Source organism: Chinchilla lanigera, unplaced genomic scaffold (genome assembly GCF_000276665.1).
Source record: "Chinchilla lanigera isolate Chin_1 unplaced genomic scaffold, ChiLan1.0 scaffold00028, whole genome shotgun sequence".
Classification (NCBI taxonomy): domain Eukaryota; kingdom Metazoa; phylum Chordata; class Mammalia; order Rodentia; family Chinchillidae; genus Chinchilla; species Chinchilla lanigera.
The window spans coordinates 15,749,117-15,767,286 of NW_004955429.1; the positions used below are offsets into that span (position 1 = coordinate 15,749,117).

The 18,170-nt window shown below is 42.6% G+C and overlaps 2 protein-coding genes across 4 annotated transcripts in view; one reads left to right on the forward strand and one right to left on the reverse strand.

Annotated features, from left to right (window-relative positions):
* Kbtbd12 (kelch repeat and BTB (POZ) domain containing 12) overlaps window positions 1-10,955 on the reverse strand; it is a 61,528-nt gene extending 50,573 nt beyond the window's left edge. The window contains exons 1-2 of one of the 2 annotated variants that reach the window (XM_005387047.2): window positions 10,686-10,955; window positions 2,663-3,840 (exon numbers count right to left, since the gene is read on the reverse strand). In XM_005387047.2, coding sequence (XP_005387104.1) covers window positions 2,663-3,732 — 1,070 coding nt within the window. In that variant the 5' untranslated portion in view covers window positions 3,733-3,840; window positions 10,686-10,955. Of the gene's footprint in view, window positions 1-2,662; window positions 3,841-10,440 lie in introns of both variants that reach the window. The other variant, XM_013515489.1, reaches the window with a different exon arrangement.
* Window positions 10,956-11,042: 87 nt separating this feature from the next.
* Window positions 11,043-18,170, forward strand: part of Mgll (monoglyceride lipase) — a 200,616-nt gene continuing 193,488 nt past the window's right edge. For both annotated transcript variants that reach the window (XM_005387048.1, XM_005387050.1), the window contains exon 1: window positions 11,043-11,144. The gene's annotated coding sequence lies outside the window, so the exon portion shown is untranslated. The remainder of the gene's footprint in view (window positions 11,145-18,170) is intronic.

Here is an 18,170-nt window from a genome sequence, read left to right on the forward strand (position 1 = left end):
GAATGAATATATAAATAGAAGTGAAAATGGGTTTTGGTATTCTGAGACACAGTTTAAGAAAGTAGGCTGGGAACAGAATACATCCCGTGAAGGGTGGGAAGTACACGTCTGTTGGGTGATTGCTAATCTGATTTTTATAGTAACATTTAGAACTGAAAATGGTGAGGAGAGAAAGTGCCCAGATTAAACTATAAAATATAAGAAAAGTGGATATAATATAAAAAATAAACAATAGTGACAAAAAGTCAACATTCACAGGTTTATATCTTAAAGGTGACATATACCCTCTTGCATGCTGACATGGAGAGATAAGTAGTGAATCTTTTTCAAAAGAAATGCTCACTAGAGTACTAGTCTACTTCCTCCTGCATAGAAATCTACGTACTACACAGAAAGGGCAAACTCAAGAGCATTTGGACAAAGATGAAAGAGTTAAGGAACAAATAATATTGCAGAAATGTACCACAGCACAGTACATTCCCCACACATATCACAAAACTGGCACTAAGGTGACCTTCAGCAGTGCTAGATTTTAGCAATTTAGACACTGCCACAAATTTCACTTAAATGAATAGCAAGATAATTTCACTACTGGAGGGAATGATGGAAGTAACTGGTAACTTTTACCCTAATTGTTATAGTTTAAATCTAAAGTGTGCCCCAAAAGTCTCATGTATTCAGAGGTGAGGCTTTCAGAAAGTGATCGGATCACGAGGACTCTAACTTCATCAAGTGGATTAACCCATTGATCCATTCATTAGCTAATGGGTTTATGAGGAGTTGGGGCCTAATTGGATGAAATGGGCCATGTGGACATGGCTTTGAAGGGTATATTTTGTCCTTGGCCTCTTGCTGTCACTCTGTTCTGGCTGTCCTGAGGTAAGCAGCTTTCCTTTGCCACACCCTTCTACCATGATGCTCTGCCTCACCTCAGCTCACAGCAGTGGAACCAGCCAACCAAGCACTGAGATTTGTGAAACTGAGAGCCTGAGTACATTTTTGCTCTCTTTATGTTGACCTTGGGTATTCTGTCACAATAACAGAAAGCTGACTGGCACACTAATTCTTACAAAAGTTGAGAAGCTTGTGGTAATGGGAACCTGTCTGGGTTCAAAACAGACAAGAGAGGCAATACTGTGGTATACAGTTAGATACTAACAAGAAGGGAGTGGGCTTTCAAATTAAGTATGAGCAAAGATGTCTGAGGATCAGAACAGAGACACTTTCACAAAGCTGGATACTTATTAAAAACAAGTTCTGATGGGAGAATTGTGGGCTGTTTGTTGAGTTGAGGACGAAGAAGAGCTATCTAAAGGACCTGAGGTACATGGTCAAGAGGGCCTAAGAAGAAAGAAGGGCCCCTATCCTGACAAAATCGAATATAGAACAAGAGCCTGGGTCCATAAGAACCATGCCAGAAAGCCAAAACTTTCTCTTCCTTTAGGATGCGACATCCTGGCTCTGTGGTTCATACCTGAGAACCCTGAGCAAGGTTGTTCCTTCAGCTCAGTGACATACTCCGCCGCTGAGCGGCGGTGTGGGTCTAGACCACTCACCCAGGGCTCTGCATCCCCTCCCCTCTCACTTCAGGGGAGAGGGACACACCTCAGAGGATGAATACGGAGGAGGGACGGGGCTGTAGTTCAGAACAGATACTGCAGTGCTAAGTGACAAGAAAAGCAGTAGGCCTCTGAATCCTTTCTTTGCTCATCTACACTATCACAAAGCATGACTTTCTGATTGAAAAGTCTGAAAAAAACTAATAAAAAGGCACTGAGAGGGGGAAAGTATAAAGGAAAATTTTACTATCTAGTGTTTATTCTAGGTGTATACTTTATATTCATCTAGTTAGATTTAAGCACTACCTGCTGGATAAATGATAAATGTATGTGTTCTCACAAATAAGACCCAGACAATACACTACTGATTAGCAGGCATTTTTTTTTTTCCTTTTTAGAGACAGGGTCTCACTATGCAGTTCAGGCTGGTGTTGAGCTCACTTTGTAGTCCAGGCTGGTCTTGAACTCATAACAATACTCCTGTCTCAGCCTCCTGAGTACTGGGATTACAGGTGTGTGCCACCATACCTGGCTTAGCAGGCACTCTTGTTCCTCTTACTCCACCCCTAGGATTAAGGCATTCTTAGGCTATGGGCATTTTTCAATACTAGAGGTTTAGGAAAGATTTGCAAATTAAAGCCATAGAATGAAAACTTTCTGGTTAAGAAAAAATTACTATTCTGAATGAAAACTAAAAAAACCAGTTAAAAAAGTCTGGGTTAATAACATTTTCTTACTGTAAAAAGTTATATCAAGGTCGTTAAAAACAAAACAATACATTATACCTTATCATATGAATAAATAATGAAAGGTAAGAGTGGAAAATACAGTTGAATCATAGCATATATACATTTAACTCAGGCAAATTTAACAAAGGAAGAGTAAAAGAAAATTTAAAATGTGCCCAATTATGAATGTTACACTGATGTTATATTTATATTTATGGCTTTATACAAATGCATACACAAAACTCTGTTATGCATGCTCTTCTTTATGGGATATATACAAGGTAATTTTGACTACATGTAATTTAAGATATGACCACTTAGTAGTACTTGCCAATGTCAAAACAGTACAAAAACAATTTCCTGCTAGATACAAACCTATAGATTTCGACATTCTTGTTCTTTTGTCTAGAGAGTCTGGAGGCACTTGCTTCCCCAGCCACAATGATAGTGTTATTTTCCATGACGACGCCAGTGCACACAGTCCCTAAACCCTCCCCATACTTGGGAGACGAGATGAAATAGGTCTTCCGTGAAGCAGGATCATAACAAAAACTCGCATCCCCGTAGTTTCTGTATCTTGACCTGATTCCTGAAGAGTTGTTGCCAATGCAAAGCAGAAGACTGGTGGTCTCCATGCCATAGCGAAGATTCAGAGAGTGCTGCTGGGGTGTCTTGATGGCTTTGAATGCATTCTGAATGATGTCAATGCAGCCTGCATCACACAGCAGCATTGTATTCCTTTTGAGGGCCTGCCTTAAGAAAGAAGGATTTATAAGTTCCAACCTGACTTGCTTCAAAAGCTCAACGAGGTGCTCTGTGCGCAATTCTTGGTTATGATTTACCCATCTCAGCACCAAGTCTAGAATGCTCTCCTCTCTGGATATGTTAAGATCATCTGATTTAATAAGTGTCAGAAATTGGTGCACTTCCACGTCTAGTATTTCTTCATGTAAGCTCACCTCGGCGAAATGCTGATACAAATACTTCTTTGATTGATCAGATAAATCCTCAGCTCCGATCTGCTTTGCGAAATAATAAATTCCTACACAGTTGGAGGCATCCATGTGATCCATCATGTATTTCTGACACACACTAAAGACGTCTTCCATCTGCATAAAATAGGCAGCCATCGCCACAGTCTGCACGTTATCATTGTTGATCTCCAGAGCTGCACTGTACATGTAATTTAATATCACCAACACGCTCTCTGCTGTGATGTCATAGAGTACGACTTCCCTCTGAGTGCATTCAAGCAGTCCACAGGTGAACATAGCTTTGAAATAAGGACTAAACGCAGCCAGGACCAGTCTGTGACAAGGGAATTTTTCCTCCTCAGCTATGAGCACTACGTCAATCATTTCTGTTAATTCTCTCATGTTCTTAATTGTATTCAAAAAGTTCAAGCTATGTTGGTATTTTTCTTTTCCTTCAATCTTGTGCTCCATGACACAGTCTCTAAAGTTTCTGGATCTTCTTTATGGTTAGCTTGATTCCTGAGGAGCTATTTGCATTTCTGGTTACTCACAAATCAACAGAGATGCCATGAAACACTCCTGAAGGTGAGAAAACAAGCAGTTTTCATCTAAGAAAAAAATCTCTTTAATTGGAATATGCAGCATTAGTGCTGAGAAGCATTTAAAAATAAATATTATTCACTATAAACAGAGCAGTTTAAGAAAGTTATTTTTGCATCTGAAAATGTCTTTGATGTGTAACTAACAAATTATTAACTGCTATGAAAATATTTCCTAAACAGCAGTGGAGATTTTTCTAGGATTGGAAATTCTTCTTTCCCAACAGGAACAAAGAAAGAAGGGATAAGAGGAACAGACTTGCCATTCTAGGTCAGTTAAAAAATAGGGCTAACCTGCAGGCAGAGGGCACAAGGGCATCAGTTAATAGTAGCTCTAGATGCACTCTTACCCACAAGTTTATGTGAACCCTCTCCAAGTACATCCATGTGTTATAATGACCACACTGGGGCCACGTAGGATAGACCATGGAAACTGGATGAGTGGGGAAAAAGTACACTAAAATTTTGCTCACACTTTGATATTGGACAAATAATTCAAAGCAGGAGATAATACAAAGATCATTTCTACTGGCCTTTGAAAAGCACAGGCAAATGTCTGCTCGTCTGAGAATTCATGGTGTTTGGAACTTCCAGCAAAATCACCCTCAACCTAGAATGCACCAAAGCCTTCTGGTTTCTCTGTGCTCCCTCTTTGCTCAGCTTTTCTTTGTTCCCCATTTCATAGCGGCAGAACTGAACTGCTTCATGCCTTAGAAAGCACCAGTCTAATTAAAAGTCTCTTCAAGCTAGTAGTGCCATCTTTGCCTTCCCAGGGGCAATGGAAACAGGAGGTTTCAAGAAAGTTAATTAGCTGCTTTGATTTAAAAGATATTCCTAGAGCCAGGAACCTTCACGTGAGATCTCCAGTTCTGCCTCCTTCCTTAGCTCCTACTTGACTATAAAGATGTACACAGTGAGAATAAATGTTGACTGCAGAAAAGTCAGTACTGGGATTTAAGAAAGGAGAGCTGAGCAATAACATGAACACAAACTTTGCCAGTTATGAAGGGTAGATATTTTCTAAACTTCTGAAACCCTGTAAAGAATTAAAAATCTCATGAGAAATGACAGTTTTGAGCATTGGATTAAAGCTCATTTTAGGAGTGTTACGCATGACAGAATGTATAATTGTGTAATGACAACTTTAAGACCTACGGAACACTGTGCTGAAATCTGTGGAATTATAATAACTAGCCAATCTCAGAAGTTGTACACTTTAACCTCTCCTACCGCACTTGCTGGACTTTGTGGTGTCAATGGTTCAGTTCTTTCTGTCTGCAGGGACTGAACTCAGGGCCTTTACACTGAGCTATATCCGAGAGAAAGGGTATTTTTCTCTCTTCTTCTTCCTTTTTTTTTTTAGACCAGGACTCACTAAGTCGTTAAATTACTTATGCTGGGATTGAACTTGCAATCCTCCTGCCTCAGCCTCCCAGAGTGCTGTGATTACAGATATGCACCACCACCCACAGGTAATATTTTAGAAACAACTTCATAGTGGATAGTGTTGGGTTTCCTAAGCATCTAACCTGCCTTCATTTGGTGCAGTTGGGGTAAGGCTGACTCCCCACACACTGTTACTGGTTCGGGGCAGCACCAGACCTGAGACTGGCCTAATCAGAGTGAAGCGTGGGTCTTTGGTTTGATGATTAGGGGTTCACACACTGTAAAGGAGGGAGGTCAGGAACTGCCACAGCATGACCCTATAAACCAGCATGGAGACAAAGCAAATCTAGGACATACACAGAATAGAGCTATAGAATTTGAAACAGGCCTTATATCCATATTTTCCAGTTGTGAGAGACAGTTTAAGCTGATTTTAATCAGGATTGCTGATATTTTTAATCAAGAATCCATTGTGTATGTGGTATGAGCAAAAAATATTTAGAAAAGGTTGCCTAAGGTAATTGTGATTATATAAAATATTTTTGTTACATTCTTATATTTTCTATGATTAAACTGTCATGTAAGAGAACCATAGAAACCTCTTTTTAGTCTCTTTTTTCCTTGATAAAAAGCAACAATCACTTCAATCACTCTTTTGAGTTTGGCTCTTCTCATGAAATGGACACAAAGTCTGCACTCTTACCCACTCCCTCTAGTGCCAGGGCTGGGAAAACAGGGCCAGACAGCAACTATTTTAGCTTTGCAGGCCACACAGTCTCTGCTGCAATCCTCCAAGTTTGTAAACTAATGAGTGTGGCTGTGTTCCAGTACAATGTTTTATGGACAGCGAAACCGAATTTCATGTTTTTACATCATATTTTCACATGTCATAAAATATTATTCTTCTTTTGAATTTTACAAGTTGCTTAAAATTATGAAATCCATTCTTAGCTCATGGGCTATACGAAAATAAGTGGCAGGTTGCTGACTGCAGCTCTAATGCTATAAATAAATCCATCCTCTAGTTTGTGAGTAGGACAATATTCTGTCTATGTGACTAATCTCCACTTCTCTTAGATCCAGCGGAAGAGTTTTGAGAGAGGACTCTTCCTGTTTTAAGAAGATCACTTGGTTGTCCTTAGATTCTCAAATATACATCAATTTCTTGAATAAATATTGTACATGAATGCAGCTTCCCTGCCTCCAAATTGGCTCCAACAAACAATAAAAAAACAATTTATTTTAAGACAGAAATAACCATTTCATATACTCTAAAGAAACGTTTATCATAAAAAATTTAAATAGGCATATATATTTGTTAAGTATACTTTCCTTCCACATGCTCTTTATATGAGTTTTAAAATCTACTCTAATTGCTATGGATTTATAGATAAATGAATTTATTGATGGAAATCCTGAAAAATGCCTGTGAAGTTGAATTAGTCACCCCACTTCAGAAACATTCTCAGTATTGGGTTTTTTGGGGTATTTTTTTTCGTCTTTTTTTTTTTTTTTTTTGACAGGGTCTCGCTATGTAGCCCAGGCTGGCCTCAAAATTGCAGGGATCTTCCCACCTCAGCCTCCAGAGAGCTAGGATTACAGGTGTGTACCACCACACCCAGCTTCAGTGTTCTTGTATGCATAGAAGATACTAGCATGGCAGGTGGGACTCAGAAGTGAGAAAGCCTTGGGTCTGAATCCTGGGTTAGCTGCTTACATGCTGTAATCTTAAACTTATTTAACCTTTCTACACCTTGGATTCTTCCTTGGTACAATGGTGATAAAGTAACTTAAACAGTTAGATTAGTATTAGGCATCCAAGTGACCAGTTTAAAGGTTAGGAATGTGGATTTTGGTTTGCATAGAGTGAGCCCTGGGTTTGGATCCTTGTTCAACTACCAGTAATATGAACATGTTTGTTAGCCTCTTTAAATTCTAGTTTTCTCACCCTGGATTTCTTTTAAGACTTGATTGGGAGAAATGGATAAGACCATACATGTATAACTGTAATTTGCTTGGTTACATTTACTTGGTAAAGCTGATATAGAATATACCTGTACAAATACTTTTCAAACAGTAAAAATATTTGGGTGCACATATAAGCACTTGTTGATACAGACCCAGCTCATAAATGAAGAGAGCTGACGGCAACTTTTTCTCATAATGAGGGCAGAGAGTGCATTCTCCTTTCATCAGCAAAACAAAATTGTATAAATGTTCTCAATGATATCAATGGGAAGTTATTCTCTGCTCCAATTTATAGAGGACTGCACTGGTGCATTCTTAATAATAGTACCCATAATAATGGAGAAAAATGAATAGCAAAGATAAATATAAATCACAAGAATAAAGCCTAATTACTTTGCAAATCCACAATGCAGTTATACCCATGTTCGTTATAGTTGAGAAATGGGCTGCTATCAATTTTAGTGTGGGGCAAAAATGTCAATTTCCTTAAATCACAAATGTTTTGCTATTATAATCTTTTGTTATCTTCATATGATCTTTACAGTTGCTATTTTTCTGAATAATGGATGACACGACCATGCCTTCCTCTTTATGAAGATTTTCCATATTTTACTGAAGTTAAACTAATTTAAATTTATAGCAACACTGCTTGAAATAGTGAAAATTTGGAAAACTACCTCAGTGCCCATTAACAGCACAGATAGACAGTAGTATGTTCACTCAAAACAACCTCTCCTACTTCACTTGCTGGATATGATACAGATCTACAGGTATCCACATGGATGAATCTCTGCGTGAAAGAGTACAGAATAATGCTGCACACAGTTAATATGTTTAAAATGTGCAAAGCAGTATTATATATTCTAACAGAGTAAATGCAGACCACATATTCTGGTGAAGTAAATACAAACAACTGGTGGATTTAGTTAAGGGGGTTTTCAGTACTGTGCTTGGAACTTTTCTGTAAGTTTGGAAGTGTATCAAAATAAAAATTTAAAAAATGATATATTCTTGAAGGAGTCATAGCACTGTAGTGGCATATAAGGAAATGAAATGTAATTATAAATGCAGGACAGTGGCTGCCTTCAGGAGGTGTGGAAGGAGGGGGAGGAAAGAAGGGGAGGATAACAAAGTGTTTCAATAGTATAAATATTTAATTTTCCCAGCTGTGTGGTGGTACCCTATACATACTTTATTATTCTTGATGCTCTTTTCATGTCTTAAATATTGCCTATGTCACAATTTTTTAAAAACTGTATTATATTAATTACATAGCTTTTGAACCCCTAACCCCCATTATAGACCACATCTGTGCATTATCTAATAAACATGTCCTAGGTAAAGGGAGATAATAGATTATGAATTTTCATTTTAAAGGATCAAAGTGTAGGTAGCCCAGTTACAAGTGACTAGAAAATGCAAAAGATTAAAACCTCCAATCCAGTCTGAATGAGGACTGCTTTGAAACCTCAAGGCTGCAGCCCTCCTCCTTACTTTCCCTGGCATTGGTCTGTGTGATGGGAAGAGACTGGATTCCTGAAGCAGTGTATTTTGGGTATGAAAAAACTGAAAACTAGAGAACTGACTTAGACAGGGCTCCTAAAGCCACACAGTCTGCCTAAAACTCCCTCGTCAGACTTGGGTAGCAAACCAAGGAGAAAATATCCCATTTCCAATGTTTAAGTCAGAATCCTTTTGGCAGAGGGACCTTTTGAAAACTGATGATGACCATGTATAAAGTTTTTACCACATATTTTAAAAATTATCATGGGTCTACTTTTACCACCACTCTCTCAGGCTCCTCACAGTCTGGCACCTCCCACCCTTTCCTGCCTGTCTCCTGACTTCCTTTCCCTGGGACTGTCAATGTTTTGGTATTACTGAACTGCTAAAACACTAGTACATATCTGCTGTTCTCTATGTCAGGAGCATCCTTCTGCCCCAGTCCACCTGAAAAACTGTAACTGCCTCTCCCAAATTCAACCAGTCCTTCCCAATGAAGCCACCACTTCCTTTCCATGCTCAGCTGGACCTGTGCCTTGTGGCTGTTGCACTGTTGCTGCCATTTATTTATGCCATGCTTCCCTGCCCTTTCATGAAGAGCACAAGGTGTGTGTGTGTGTGTGTGTGTGTGTGTGTGTGTGTTTGGGGCTGGGTGTCTTAGGCCTTAATCACTTCTAATTTTTTAACATGGCTGTGAGGACACTTAGCAGATTTTTCTTCTACATACAAAAGTCATGCTTGATGCTGCAAGCTGCTAACCTCTTGTCCAGTCAAATACATCATTCAGAATTAGAAACAATCTTGATTCTCTTACGTACATACAGCTCGATGCATTATGAAATCTACCTCCATTCCTACACTCAAAAGTAATTCGCAGTCATCATCTCTCTGAGATTCAGGCCCCATTCGTAGGGAACATCAGGTTTACTTAGGCCAGAGAACACAAATTGGTTTGTAAATGTTTCCTTTCCTCTTTTCTTTCTCCCCCTCCCTCCCTCCCTTCCTTGTAAATTAGTTATCAATATGTAAGCTGAAATATTCCAACATCTCCTGGAAAAATGGAAGAAACAGCAACGATCAGCCTTTGATTCCCTGACAACACGCAGGATCTGAAAAGCCAGCGGCTGCCTCTAGGACAGCACATCCGCCCTCCAAGGGCCGGGCCCCCAGGGACCCCTGCTGAGAGCTGTCCTCGGTGCGCCTCTCACCTGCTCATTTGGATTACCTTACGGACATTGAGGCTGGCCACCCCTACTTTACGCCTGAGCCTCTCCATGCTGCCAGTTTCAGCATCATCTTGCTCAAACCAGACACGTGCAGATGCGCGGATCACGTGCACCGTCCTAAATGTGCTCCGAGCTTCCCGCTAGTGTGGAAAAGACCTGCTTTCATTTCAACAGTAATAATCCATCCTGCATGCTAGGCAGTGAATAATGGCCAGGCGCATGGATGATGAAGACAGTAAGACAAGTTTCCTTTTTCCCTTTCCTTTGATGAGATCACAATGTTTTGCACTCTCCCAGTGCTTTCTACTGTTCAAAGTGCTTTAATATGCATTATAGCTCATTAGTTCCTTTTAAGAATCATGTGGGGGAAATGTGGGGCAATTATTTTCCAGGCTTTAAAGTTAAAGAGAGTTGCCCAGGGATACAAGCCACGGCTACTGAATTTAAACGAACCATTCTAACTGCCAGGCGCTCTTCTAGGTCCTAGCTGCCCCTACCTTAGACGGAAGCTGGCCATCTGGTGAGGACGGCAGAGAGCGAGGCAGTGGAGGCTTCGGAGGAAGACGCTATGGCGAAGGCCAGGACACTGACACACCGACAGAGAGGAGCGGGGTGCTGGGTGCTGGGTGGTGGACACGACCTGGGCCAGAAGCCCCCAGCTGCCCCAGGGTCCTTAGGCTCAAGGTCACGCCAAGGTCGCGGGCTGTGCCCGCCTGGATCCCTGCCCTCCGCCCGTACTTACGCCCACTGCTCCGCAGGGCCCCGCGGTGGATGGTGCTGCGACCCGACCGCCTGGATTCCCTGGGGTCAGCGCACCGGGAGGGGCCTGACGGGCTGCACTGCCCAATATGGGCCTGAGCCGGCCCAGCGATATAAATAGACGGTGCAGGGCTGGCAGGGGGCCACGGGTCTGAGCCCCGCCGCGGGGGAGGGAGGGACGGAGGGCCCTGGCTCGGCTCTTGGGTGACAGCTGCTCGCTTCGGCACTAGAGGAGGCCAAGGGCACGCGCCGACGGCTGCTCTGCGCCTGCGCGAGTCTTCCCGCGCAGATTCTAGGCGGCATCTACCGCAGCCCTGCGGCGCCTCTGCGCCTGCGCGAGCCTTCCCGCGCTCGCCCGCGTGCCAGAGGGCTGAAGACTGCCGTCTGGGCCAGGAAAGCCAACGGCATTTTAAACGAGAATCTGGAAATTGGACTTCTCAAGGTGATGGATCTTTCATTTAATCCGTTAAAGTTGCAAAACGAACAGAAAATCCCCTTGTGTGAGCCTATGGGGTCGGGTTGCCAGGTAAAATGGAGGAGCCCACTTAAACGTAAAGTTCAGATATGCAACCAGTGTTTTTTAGTATAATATGTTCCGGGTATTGGTCAATTCATTTTTAAATTAAGGTCCTCATTTGTGTGTGTGTGTGTTTGTCACACTGAAAACACAATTTTGTTGGTAAGTAAATTCCCTTAAAACATTTTAGAAGGTTTTTGTGTCAATGAAGAATCTTTGCATGCATTTCTTTTTAACATGCTATGTATGTGTAGTTATTTGAGAAAATTCTTCTCTTCCTTTCTTAAAAATGTTCTCTGACCTATTAGCCCCATTTAAATCCTTCTACATTTGTTTATATTCCCACTTCTGGTTTTATTGACAGAGTGTTGTGCAAAGCTAATAAGTCTTTCTCAGCTTGCTGTAGTGCCCTTGTCCAGTTCCTATTTGACTATTTTATTGCACCTTTTTTATTTGTTATAAGAAATGAGATGTCCTGTGAACTGTCATGGCTTGAGATCCAGAGACCAAGTTAGATATCTGGTTCTATCATTAAGTGCTGTTAGATGATTCTCAAAATATTCATTTACCAAATGATTAGTGAAATGTAAATATTTATACTGATTTACCAAAAAGAAGAGGGCTGGAAGGCTTTTCAGTCTTGAGGGATGACTTTTAAGAACAGCTTGGGGGTGGGGCAAATTAGTTTAGTCCTTGTTTTTCTGTGTGAGTGTATGCATGTGCATGCACATCTGTATGTTAGCTTTAGAACTTGCAGCTTTGGGTTCAACACCTGTGGGCCTCTATGGGAGGGTGGGGCTTCCCAGAAGCTGCAAGGCCACCACCTCCTCCTCCTTCTTCTTCTCCTTCTCTTCCTCCTCCTCCCCTGTCTTCTCCCTTCCCCTCCTCCTTCTCCTTCTCCTCTTCTACCTCCTCCGCCCTCTCCTCCTCCCCCTTCCCCTCCTTCTTCTTCTCCTCCTCCTTCTCCTTCTTCTTCTTCTTGTCCTTGATGGTGGTTCTTGTCTGAAGGGCTCAAAGTGTTGTTGTTGTTACCTGTTCACATTCTCACCCTACAGAGCTTCATATTCCAGCTGTGTGCACACACCTGCTGCTTTCCTATTGTGTCAGCCAGTTTTCCATCACTGTAACAAATATCTGAGACAATCCACTTATAAAGAGCAAAAGTTTAATTTGATTCATAATTTTGGAAATTTGGGTCCATGTTGGGCCCTAGAAGAACATGGCAGGGTACACCCACTTATTTCATGGCCAGGAACTGAAAGAGGAAAAAGAAGAGACCAAGGTCTCAAAATGTCCTTTGAGGACCTGTCTCCAATAACCGGAAGACCTCCACTAGCCCCCACCTCTTCAAACTCCTACCACCTTTCGGTATTGCCAAGCTGGGGAGCAAGCCTTCAACACCAGGGCTTTCCGGACAGTCCGGATTCAAACTGTAGGCCCCCCAAGCCTTCAGTCTTCCAAATGGCCAGGGAATGGTCACTAATTTTAGATGAGTGTGAGGAAAAAGAGGTACAAGAAAAGGAAGGTGGCCCTAGAGCTGGGGCATCCAGTGTTCTGGCCTGGCTCTGGTCCCTCCCTGCAGCCTCATGGCATCCTGTAAGTCACCAAGCTTCTGGACTACAATAGGCAGACGACAGTTGGCCTGTCTCACATGTTGGTTACTATGTGGGTGAGTTAGGAGAGCTAATGGGTGAGAAAGTGCTTTGTTTTTTTTTTTTTTTTTTTTTTTTGTTTTTCTCCAGTACCAGGAACCGAACTCACGACCTTGCGCTTGCCAGGCAGGCGCTTTTGCCGCTGAGCTAAATCTCCAGCCCCGAGAAAGTGCTTTGTTAACTGGAAAGTTATGCCAAATCATTTTCCCCCAAGAGGCATGTGTTTTTAAATGGGATCTCTTTTCCTCAAAATCTTAAAAATGGCACAGAAAGCCATCTCCTACTGATAATCTTTATTTCTTTCTGTTGTGAACATGGTATGGACCATATTTCTTGAACCATATTTCTTCTACTTGAAGACTCTGTAAAGGGAAGCTAGAGAGCAAAGCCATTATGTGTTCATTAATCCACACTTCCACACTTAGGAGATAGTGAGTCAGGTTCAGATAGGCCTTCTGTCCTGAGGGGATTCTGGGTCACCCGCAGCTTAATCTTGACAGGGTTTGTTAAAAAAAAAAATGAAACCTTCTTGAAGCCAAACTTCTCATATTCCACCACTATTTCATTTCCCTAGCAATGATATTCCTAAATCCTGAGCACATGAATATTCAAAGTCCTGTTTTAGGCAAGCTCAAGTAGTTTCTAAACACACAGGCATGATTAGTTGTTTGTTGCCTTATTAAGTAATGACCTGAGGCCTGCATACTGTAAGACATGTAGGCTTGGCTGCATGTGTAATGACCTGCATACTGTAAGACATGTAGGCTTGGCTGCTTCAATACAGAATTAGAATGAGTCGTGTGTGTGTGTGTGTGTGTGTGTGTGTGTGTGTGTGTGTGTGTGTGTAGTGGGTGCCTATAATTCCAGCCACTTGGGAGGCTGAGGCAGGAGGGTCACAAGTTCAAGGTCAGCTGGGCAATTTAGTGAGATGCTGTCTCAAAAGGGGAGGGGTGCTCAGTAGTAGAATAGTACCTCAAATAAAAAAAAAAAGGAAAGATAAGAAAAAAGGAAATAATTAGGAGAGTTTCCTTTTTTTGGTCTTTTTGAGACAGGGTCTCACTATGTATTTCAGGCTGTCCTTGAGCTCACTTTGTAGTCTTGAACTCACAGAGATCCTCCTGCCTCAGCCTCCCCAGTGCTGGGATTACAGGCATGCAACACCATGCCTGGCCTTTGGGTTTTTTTTTTTTTTTTTGAGTTTCCTAATCAGAAGGGAAATTTCTTTCGTGTAACTGCCTAGGTGGGCACCGAAAGGCTGATAAGGTGCCTGTCATTGACCCAAACTCCTTGTTCTACTTCTGTTCAAGCATCTTTCTCACCCACCTGCCCCAAGAGGACCTCCACCATTTCCAGCAAGGGGGAGGAGTAAGAGGGAGATAAGCCCTTCCCTCCAAGGGGGCACCTGGAAGTCACAGACGTGACTTTTGTTCAGCTGTTGCTGGCCCCCACCAAGTTTCATGGCCACACCTAGCTGCAAAGGATGGGAACTGGAAAGTCTAGATGATCTCAGGTGACCAATGTTTTTATTCACAAAAATAAAATTATATTGTATTTAAAGCTAGCATTCTTGGCCACACCCAGTTTCTAGAGAGTCACGAGCTCTCATTTCACCCTTCACCCTTCACAGATCTCCAGCTCCTCTCAGGTTGAGTTTTGCCTCTGTTCACATAACCATATGGCTCATGGTTCTTCTTCCAAATGCTGTGAGGGCAGGGACTGTGGCTGTCGCTGCCCTTCCTTGTGTCTCCAGAGTATAACACAGTGCTTGGCGCAGAGTAAGTGCGAGTTGTTGGGAAATGAACAAATATGATTAGGGAACGTCTCATTGTCTCCTAAATCCAGCTTGGACATCACCTCTTCTGTGTAGCTTTCCCAGAAGAGCTTGCCAGCTGAATTACTGATGCTGTCTTGTGTGTTCCCACAGCACCCCTGCTCTGCACCACTGCTGGTAGATGGCCCTTGTCTCATGGCATTACAGTGATTCAGGATCTCATAGCCTTCAGGGCAGAGAGTGGTTCACTTATATTTGCCTCGCCAGGAATCAGCATATGGCTGGCCCATAGCAGGTGCTGGTATTTAACTGTTTCTCTCAAAATTCAGGTTGAAATGCAATTGCCGCTGATGGAATTGGGAGGTGGAACCTTGAGAGGTCACTATGTCGTGAGGCTGTCACCATGATGGATGGATGAAGGTTGTTATGAGGGGGTGGATTAGTCACTATGGGAACTCACTCCATTCTCTGTCTCATGTGCTCTTGCCTACCCTTTCACTGTGTTATAGCCTTACCTGAAGGCCCTCACCACATGTGGCCCTTGACCTTTGACTTTCTAGCCTTCAAAACTATGAGAAATACTCTTCTTTTCTTTACAAGTTACCCAGTGTGTGGTACTCTGTTACAGCAGCAGAAAACTGACTAAGACAGGGGCCCATTAATTGATTTTGGAAACAAATGACTTCTATGTAGAACAAGGGAGCTTTTGCTTTCCCTTGTTGTTGATGCTGCTCATTGTATCTTCTCTTGGTGCTGCTCATTGTATCTTCTCTACCAAAACATCCTTCTTGCATCAGACTCCCGCCCTTCCTACTACCTGCTAGTGCCCAGGGGCAGGGCTGTCTCATACCGTATTGCAGAAGAAAGGTCTGGTCTACCAGTGAACCCATGTACTTCAGCTTCTCTTTAAAGTCCCACCTGAATTCTGTGTTTTGTCCTGTTAATTTGGCATTGGTGTCAGAAGGGTAATGCCTCCCTCGCCATCTGTCCCTTCCTGTGGTCATTTCACAGATGGTTATCATGTACTGATTCTGTGCCAGGTGTAGCTAGATGCTAGCGAATACAATTGTGACTAAATAGACATGGTTCACTGGAGAATGTAATCTGGTAAGGTGACAGATAATCAGTCTCTAGCATCTTAATCCTCTTTGCTGCCTTTTAGCATAGAAACCTTTTCTGATCCTTAAAAAATAAATCCTTAAGTCTTTCAGTTACCTTGGCTGCCCTTCCTAGTGGCTTTTTCTCCTTTCCTCTTTATGCCCAGTGGTTACAAATATGTGACCTGTGCTGCGGTGGCCATATACTCACCATTCAGCTAAAGTTGCTCTCTAGGTGGTGTCCAAGGACCCTGTCCCAAGCTCATCAACCGTGGTTACTCCCTTCCTGGAATTGTGGCAATCTTTATCCAGTGCTGATTCCATGTTAGACCTTTCACTTGGATGATTTAAGAGATATATTCTGTCCTCAAGTTGCACCTGAAAGAAATAAACCTGAAATACAGTATTTTAAAAGTGTTCTTACTGCAAAATAAATAATACAACTGGTAAAAATGCATCCTGCTCAAAAGCACATACAGTTGAAAGCCTATCCCAAGTCCCCCAGCTTCCGGTTTCTTGTCTCCCAAGGGATTATCATTAGTTTTTTGAGTCTCCTCCTAGAAATATTCTCTGAATATAGAGGGGACCAAGACATTTTTTGTATGGTCCTGAGAGTGGAGCCCAGGAGATCAACAAAAATTTATTTTGAGAGTCTGAGGTGAAGGATTAGGGGAGAAGCAAAGATGAGCAAAGAGAAATTTTTGAGGGATAAGATGCCACATGGGTTAGATCAAGGTAAGAGAAGAGAGTAAAGAGTCAAAGACAACTAACTATAGGGTTAGATATCTTTAGCCAGGAGCCTGAGGCTAAACGTGTCAGTGTTAGAAATGGGGTCACCAGATGAGGGATGGGCATTGTACGTTGAAAGTGATTTCAGGGGGCCAGGTAGTGGAAAGAGCCCAGGGGAGAGCTCACAGGACTGACATCTGAACTCTACTACTACTATATGAGCAGAAGAACTTTGAGCCTTAGTTCCTTCAACAAAGTTTTGTTGAACACTTACTTCACATCCCAGGCACTGAACACTTAGCAAAAGTAGAAAGCTCCAGCACCATGGAACTTATATTCTAGTGGGAGAGACACATCATAAACAAAATTAGATGTATTTTAAAGCAGTGGCAAGGTGATGATGAAAAATAAAACAGGCTAAGGAATTAGAAAGAGGTGAGATGTGATGACTCTACATGCGAAGCAGTTAGAGAAGGCCTCTGGGGCCATGACCTGGAGGGTTAGGGAAGAAGTAGGGGAATTCCAGTGAACCAGTTGTGTGGCTACTTCTGCCCTATGGCCTGTGATTCTAAGTGAAGAAATCCTGTGAAACTTGGAAGAAGGACATGGGGCACCAGTGTCAGGCAAGGGAGATTTGAAGAGCTGCCATCGACCTGAAGCACTGAGTGACTAGAGAGATGAGAGAGGCATGAAATGAGAGAGAAGCTGTGGTGGAAGAGCAGGGAAGACCAAAGACAGGGAGTGGAGGCATTCTGAAAGTTGAGGAGTGGAAGTGGGGGTGGAGAAGACAAAGAAGGAGATAAGAATATTCAGAGCCGCTGACTTTTTCAGATGTGGTTGCAGATATCCAGAGAGCAGAAGGTGGTGGTAAAGAAGATCAGGATTTGACTACAAAGTCACTGACCCTGTTGGAGCATCATCTCAGGGGCAGGGAGGCAGGGCGGAGGGTAAATTGCTGAGAATGAAGTAGGAGAGAGCAAGAGTTAGGCCAAGTAATAAACAGCCTCCACATTTCACGGTTACATGTCATCTTTGGTATATATTACTCTAGAACAGTGATGGCGAACCTTTTAGAGCTTTAGGATACAAACAGCCTCCTGTGACATGCATGCTGTAGGTTCACCATCACTGCTCTAGAAGTTTCTGTCTTGCTGATGAGACAGCCCCAGGCAGGTATTCAACTCACAAGAGAGGTGCCTCCTTTAGCCATTCAGGAACCTCAGCTAATGGTGGCTGTGCTGTCTTCCAAAGCCCCTGCTCTCCTGGCCCAGGAAGAGGGAAAAGGGATGAAAAAGACTGCATGAGAGGCTTGTGGGGTCATAGATGATGTGGACCTCATGTCTACTCTTCTACTGGGAAGGACTAGATTGGATGGTCACCTCTACTACAAGGAAGGTTGAGAAGGGAGTTGAGCTTGTATCTGAGAAGAAGAGATTTGGAAGGTGGGTAAGTGTCTCTCTCACAGACCCACAGGCCGTGGCAGCCCTTGGGATGTTATGTCCTTAAGGTGTCCTGGAAGATGGGAGTTCTAAGAACAGTTCAGGAAATGCTGAGTTCGGTGTCCCTTTGTGGAGGATTAGAACACAGTATTAGAAAACAGGACTCTGGGGAGTCCTGCAGCCAAGAGACAAAGCATTTCTTACCTGTTCCTGACTTTAAGACCTCTGGTTTTTCAAGGTGAAGATGAACGTGGGAGTGACCC